Source organism: Solanum tuberosum, unplaced genomic scaffold (genome assembly GCF_000226075.1).
Source record: "Solanum tuberosum cultivar DM 1-3 516 R44 unplaced genomic scaffold, SolTub_3.0 scf00052, whole genome shotgun sequence".
Lineage (NCBI taxonomy): Eukaryota > Viridiplantae > Streptophyta > Magnoliopsida > Solanales > Solanaceae > Solanum > Solanum tuberosum.
The window spans coordinates 1,051,960-1,059,141 of record NW_006238977.1 but is presented as its reverse complement, the minus strand read 5'-3'; the positions used below and the strand labels follow the sequence as shown (position 1 = coordinate 1,059,141).

At 31.4% G+C, this 7,182-nt stretch overlaps 1 protein-coding gene across 1 annotated transcript; it reads right to left on the bottom strand.

Moving 5' to 3' along the window:
• Positions 1-641: 641 nt before the first annotated feature.
• LOC102594419 (anthranilate synthase alpha subunit 1, chloroplastic-like) lies at positions 642-4,499 on the bottom strand. Its single transcript, XM_015307171.1, has 10 exons — positions 4,422-4,499; positions 4,036-4,208; positions 3,653-3,842; positions 2,890-3,041; positions 2,614-2,729; positions 2,285-2,531; positions 2,129-2,185; positions 1,860-2,030; positions 1,311-1,397; positions 642-1,090 (listed from the first exon to the last, which is right to left on the bottom strand). Exons 2-10 carry the CDS (start codon positions 4,204-4,206, stop codon positions 674-676), a joined length of 1,608 nt encoding a protein of 535 aa, XP_015162657.1. The 5' UTR covers positions 4,207-4,208; positions 4,422-4,499; the 3' UTR covers positions 642-673.
• Between the last annotated feature and the right edge of the window lie 2,683 nt (positions 4,500-7,182).

The following is a 7,182-nucleotide window of genomic DNA, read 5'->3' as shown; positions in this document are numbered from 1 at the left end:
ATTGCTCTTCTTTCATAAGGTTTAAGTCCGTATTAAGTTCTTTTGCTTTTCTTAAAAACATAACAATTAATAATATTTGTCTTTATTTATTTTTTTGTTTCTTATGAAGAGGTTTATATAGTACATTCACGCATGAACAAAATCAATATATTATGACATAAGAAAAGTAAAAAAATTGTAAATGTGTTTTGATTTAGTTTTATATTAATCTATATAATTATGTTACGTATTGTAGCGATTCGAGTTTGATATAGAAGCTACGCAAAGATGTCTTTGTGAGTAAAATTATTTGTCAAATTCCCAAAGAAGCATTAGAAAATTATTTGTCAAATTCTATGGCATATATAAAGAAAAATAATGTTCGTTGATAAATAGAGCAGACTAGAATCTATCTATATCTGTATATTTAGATTTGATTAATGAGTTAATATCATTGCATTTATTGTTGTTATAGATTACTGTTAGTGGCAATATTTATTGTTGTAAACACTTCTAACGGCAATTGAGTTAATGTCGACGCATTCAGAATCGCCAAAATCTTTAGCAGCATTTATATAGAGCATTTATATAGAGTGTTGTTTAAAAATACTCATATTAAATATTGTAGTGAGATTACAAGGTGGGAGATTTGAACCCTCACTAACTGAGCTACTAATCTACTCTGAATTCATTCTTATTTCATTTGGCTAGTTAGTATCTTTTTTTCATGTACTCTTGCCCTTGAAAATACATTTGGCACAGAACCATTTATCTTAAGTACGGATGATCTTCCCTTAACAAAAGTTGATTCAGCCAAGTCAATTGCCCTGCATAGACAAGCTACTTTATTTTCACATTCTTTATGTTTCTCAGCAGGATCACTATCAGCGACGATTCGAGCCTCAGATTGGAGATGTGCAACCCATTCCTGACGTTTGCTGGCATCCGTGTATGAATACATTGTGTCATAACGAGGTCCGTTCATGAATACCATCGTCCTTAGAGCTAATCCTATGTCCATGTCACCTGAAAATGAAATGCCTCCAAATCCACCACTGTAAGGCCCTCTCCGACCCACTTCTAGTTGATCGATCAACTCCATCGCCTTAACCTGGATCATACATGAACAAAGAATAGGACTATAAATAATTCCATAGTGTACAAATTTATAGCAACATGTTAAATCTAGAAATGAATGAAACTTCGACTTTGGTCCTTATAGTATTAAGACAAATAGATAAGCTCGTTTGGTTGGAGAACACGTTATCCTGGGATTTGTAACATTTCCATCAACAATGAATGACCAACAAATTTAAAGTCGAGAGTGTAACCTTTGGTACTCCACAGATGGTCCCAACAGGCAATGCAGCCCGAAGTGCATCCCAACAGGTTAAATGATCAAGCAACTCTCCCGACACCTGTGGCGGAAAAAATGCCATGCTTGTAAAGATTGTCTAGACATATCAAGTAGTAGGAAGTCAGATTTTTCATCACATGAAACAACCAAAGATCATTTTTCCGAGATGTAATCTATTGTATGCTATAATCTCATGAGCTAGCTTTTAGGGCTAAGTTAGCTCAAAGTACATTTCTTATGTTTCAACAATAAATATTAGATGCATAGCCTTGCTAGTGGTCGATGAAGTGAGAGTGAGATGTCAAGTTCAAATCCCAACAAAGATTTTATTTTCTTAAAAAAAAAGAAGACATAATGCTATGTGATTTTTTCCTATATGTCTAAGCCTTTGTAGGTACAGTACTCGGTACTTTGTGCTGGTGGGACATAGCAGGTAGCTAGGTACCCATTGAAATAGTCGAGTTGAACCGGACATCACTATCATAAACAGTATAACCTCAGATAAAATTAAATATGGACTCACCGTGGAGCTCATGTGCATCACATCGGAATACCTCTCGACACTCATGAGATTTTCAACATTCACAAAACCAGGTTTAACATCTTTTAACATCTGCATTTCCAACATCAGATCCTCATCAGGTGTCCTCCCTCTTCTGCTTGTCCCAGCTAATGGTCTATTAACAATTCTTCTCTGTCAATGGAACAAATGATCAACATTACAAACTCTCAAAAACTAATTAAATGTGTGAAACAGAGAAAAAGAGAGAAGAACAACATCATCCCTCTTACTTTCTTCTCACGCGTCAAAGTTTCTGGACTCGATGCAACTAGAGTACAGCCTCTGGCCTGATATAGAAAAGATAGCATAGTAGCTTCACATCAGCACAGGTAACTAGGAAGTAACTAATTTAGCCACACTGAAAACACAAAGAACGAACGACTTACTTGTAAGTAAGTCATGTATGTGCTTGGATTCACAATTCTTAATGCTCTATAGACTTCAAATGGATCAGCAAATGTTCTTCTCTCAAAACGTTGACTTAAAACAATTTGATGTATGTCTCCAGAAGCAATGTGTTCCTTTGCCTGTAAGATGGCATTCTTGTACTCCTCACGTGTCATGTTTTCCGTGGTTAACGAAGTTCCAAATTCATCAATACAGAAATCCACAGAACCGGGAGATAACCTTGGACTAAAAAATAAAAATTCAATATGTAAATAATGTTTCTCAACTGCTTGTTTTTATGTAAAAAGGAAAACGAAAAAGGACTTACGACTCGATTCCTTGTACTCTAGACATTAACATTTCCAAGTGTTTCTTCCCATCAAGATAAGCCTCAGGAAGAGAGGAATATTGATCCAACCGCACCCAGTGAATCACATGCGCTTTCTGCAGGAACAAGAAGTATATATTTATCCTGTTCTCATATATATGCACCAAGTGTAAATCAAGAACAAACGACCATAACAGGTAAACTTTGAAAAGGCCGGACATATAAGAACTAATGGATAGAGAGACTACTCGTAAGTGGAAAATTCTACAAACACACCTTCTCTACATGATCAAATACAATGACATCCTCATAAAGTCCTAACTGAATATCTGCAAGGTTCCGGTCATCCTCTGGAGCTCTTAGGAATGGTAACTTGTTATTCTCTACATACCGAACTGTGTCATATGAGAAGTAACCAAACCATCCACCTGTTTGAAGTGATATTAATGACAATAAACTTGTGATTTAATTAAGAAAATGCAGAGTGAAGTGATCATGCCAGCAAATCATTAATTGTGCATGGAGCTCAAGCTGTAGTAGCCTTCCCAAACACAACAACAACATACCCTATTCTAGTACTATTGTTGCTGAAGCATGCTAAACTTCCGAATTCTGATGCAAAACTACATCTATGACTAGACTGTACGTAATGAGATGGAACCGATCAGATTGACTAAATAATATGGAAGCTCCCAACAGAAAATGCAGTTCATTTAAAAAATTTATTGGAGTTGGTTGAGAATTGGGGATTTGATTTATAATAACTACTACTAGATAACATACCATAAGTGCAACTTATTTTTATGTACATATTACTTTATTTCTCAACTACCTCAACACACGTGGAAATATTTATGACTTATGACACTAATTATGTTTTCCGGATGAACACCATCGCAGGCCCCTGAATATTGTAAGGTATGTTTTCCAGTTACATCTATTTGCTAAACGAGAGCGGAGCCCTATATTTATTCCTTGTGGCAAGCTATAGTGGGAAGCTAATTAAATAAGTTACTTGTAGTGAAAACAAAATCCTCACCACTAAAGGTATCAGGTAGTTCATCAATAAGTCCGGGCTTCCATCCGTTGGAAATACTTGCTGGAATTGTCATCGGATCTTCGACCATCTTCTGAGTCAATTTTCCAGCATGGTGGTCCAATATAGTCACGTTGTGTTCCTTAACTACAATTTCCATGGATGGTTGAGCTCCCACCACGCTGTATCGACCCTGAGAAAAACAACTATAACTTTTACCTAGCATGATCAACAACAACATACCCAGTGGATTCTGGGATTGAGTGTACCCAGACCTTACAACTACCTCATGCATGTAGAGAGGTTGTTTTCCGATAAATATCTATATATATCAAATCAATCAAAAAGCTAAGTAACATTTAAAAAAAAAAAAAAAAAAAACTTACAACACTAGAACCTTCAACTGACTCATATAGAAAACTTGGAGCTTGACGATCCTCTTCTTTCACCAAACATCGGTATGCCAACACCGGAGTCAGATGATCAGAAAAAATGGTTTTGTGCAGAGGAATCAAGTTTCCACTTTTAGAAACTTCAATGAACCTTTCCTCATCCATAACTGAACAAAAGGAAAACAATTTATTTATTTATTTTACTCATACATATCAAAATAGCAACAGTAGAAAATTTGATAAACATTGGTAAAACTCAACTCAATAAAAACAACCCAAAGAAGTATAGAGAAATAAATAACGAAAACAATCCAAACTATCAAATTACATCACATAAATTGAGACGAACTGAGTAGTTAGGTACGGCAACAGATATATACCATGACGAAGAGATAAAGAGTTGAGAGAGCAGCAATGGAGACGAGCATAAGTTGAACTCCGGCTAGAAATGAGGGAGATCGGCACAACATTCCGATAACTTATAGGTAACAACTGCATTTTATGAAAGATTTTGTGATAGTGACTTTGAAAATGGATCACTTATTTATACTCTAAAAAAAAAGCATTTATAGTAAAATCTCACTAAATTAATGGTGGACCATAAAATATTACTCTCTCCGTTTCAAAAAGAATGACCTCCTTTCCTTTTTAGTCTGTTTCAAAAAGAATGATCTCTTTCCATTTTTGGTAACTATTTACTTTCAACTTTCCACGTGGCATGTTTAAGGCCACAAGATTAAAGGATAATATTATACATTTGACATAACTTTAATTTAGGACCACATAATTCAAAAGTCTTTTTTATTTTCTTAAATTTCGTGTCAAATCAAACTAGACCATTCGTTGTGAAACGGAGGGAATATTATTTGAGATTCAGTGAATGAAGCTTAATTTTGACTACATTAGAATCATTAATGTAACTTATTAATTTATATTCTATATCTGTCTATTTTTAATTTTCATGTTACATTTTTCGAAAGTCAATTTGACTAATTTTCAAAGTCAAATTAAATTACGTTAATTCGATATTTTAAACAAAAAATTTAGATATTCAAAAACTATATGAAAAGTACTATAAATTCCAATTTTTGCATCATAAAATGTTAGTCAAAGTTATTATCGTTTCACTTCAAAAAAAAAGAAATTATGACAATTAAAAGTGGACGAAGGTAGTATCATATTTATTGAATTCACATAAAAATAAAATTATTTATTATATATAAAGTACAATGAATACATCAAAATAATTGTATCTTACTAATTATATTTATTGAATCCATATAAAAATATATTCATTATACATAACTGTATATGATTCATTATAAAATTAAATTCATTATAATGGGATAATGCATAAGTACCTCATAGACTATGATCGAAATTTCAGAGACACACCTAAACTTAACTAGGGTCCTATTACCCCCTAAACTCAATTAAAATGGAATAAATACACCACAAATGCTGACATGGCATAGAGAGTGTGCACACTCTCTTGAAGACAAGTGATAAGTGCACAAATTGGACACGTGTCATTGTTTTATTGGTAACTTTATAATTAGTTAGTATGCATATTTATTGATAATAAATGTATATATATATAATTATTTTTATTTCTTTCTTTGTAAAATATTTATTTTAATTTCTTTTCACTTTAAACTTTTTTTAATTAATTTATTATCTTTCCACTTATTTTTAAAAAATTATGTGTAACTTTTGAAAAAATAATTTCAAAGTCTCCTTTAATTTTAACATTTTAAATTTTTTTATGTTTTATTTGATTTTCTTCGCTTATTTTGAATTTCGTTCAAAATTAACTTATTTTAAATACAAGACATTTGAAATCAAATCAAACCGAAAGATAAAGAAAATAAAATCAATAGAAAAATAAAAGAGAAAAAACAATGAATGTAGGTAAATAAAGTTTCGATACAAGGTAAAAATCATTTAATGTATGATGGTGAGACAATAAACTATATAAGCAACATAGGAAATTTCTTGAAACCATATTCAAAAATGGCTTCTCATTTAAAAGGTGTCACAGAATCAACAATGACAAATCAAACACCTAAAGTATTATGTGAGTACAAAAGAGATCATTCCACGTGCACTTAAAAAGATTTGCAGTCGTGGCAACACCGAAATTTTCGGATGCAATAAGAAAAGTTAGAGATGAGCTTCAACTAGATTTGAATTTCAACAAAGAAAACACAATAAAATCATATTTCACTAAATTGTCTTAGATATATTTGTACTTTTAAAGAATTATAAATTTATAATACTATAATGAGACCATATATTTATATAGGGGTCTTCTGAAAATAAATTATTTTATCATCTTATCGAAATGGGTGATTTTTTTCATTGACCCAAGTCGGGACCGAATAAAAATGTTGTCTTAAAAAGATTATTAATTTATCGAATATTAATTTAGTGAGGTTTTACTAAACTTCTACTTTCTATTTGCTTGGCCATCCATAATGGTCCACATGTCTCAACTTATGCGGCAACTTTGGGTTTCTTTAGTTTATTTTTTATTCTTAGTATTAATTACTTATTTTCTAAATAATATTTTAAGATTTATTAAAAATCAATTAATAGGGATAATATTGAAAATGGATCACTTATTTATACTCTAAAAAAAATTACAATAAAATCTCACAAAATTAATGGTGTACCATAAAATTGAGATTTAGTGAATGAAGGTTAATTTTGACTAGAATCACTAATGTAACTTATTAATTTATATACTATATTAGCGTTTGACTAATTTATAGTACTATATAGCAAGGATGTTTTTTGTAATATGATTCATTGTAAAATAAATTTAAGAATTCAATCATTCATTATAAAATTAAATTCATTATACAAAATGTGCATTGTTTCTTGATAATCAAATATTATTCATTGTATTTTTACCAAAAACATTCAATATATGATGGTGAAAGAATAAATTATATAAGCAACATAGGAAATTTCTTGAAACCATATCCAAAAATGACTTCTCATTTAAAAGGTGTCACAAAATCAATAATGACAAATCAAATACCTAAAGTATTATGTGAGTACAAAAAAATCAAACGGAAATGACACAGATGATCCGAACTTTTAATAGATGATATAAATGAGCTTTTTCTTAAAGTT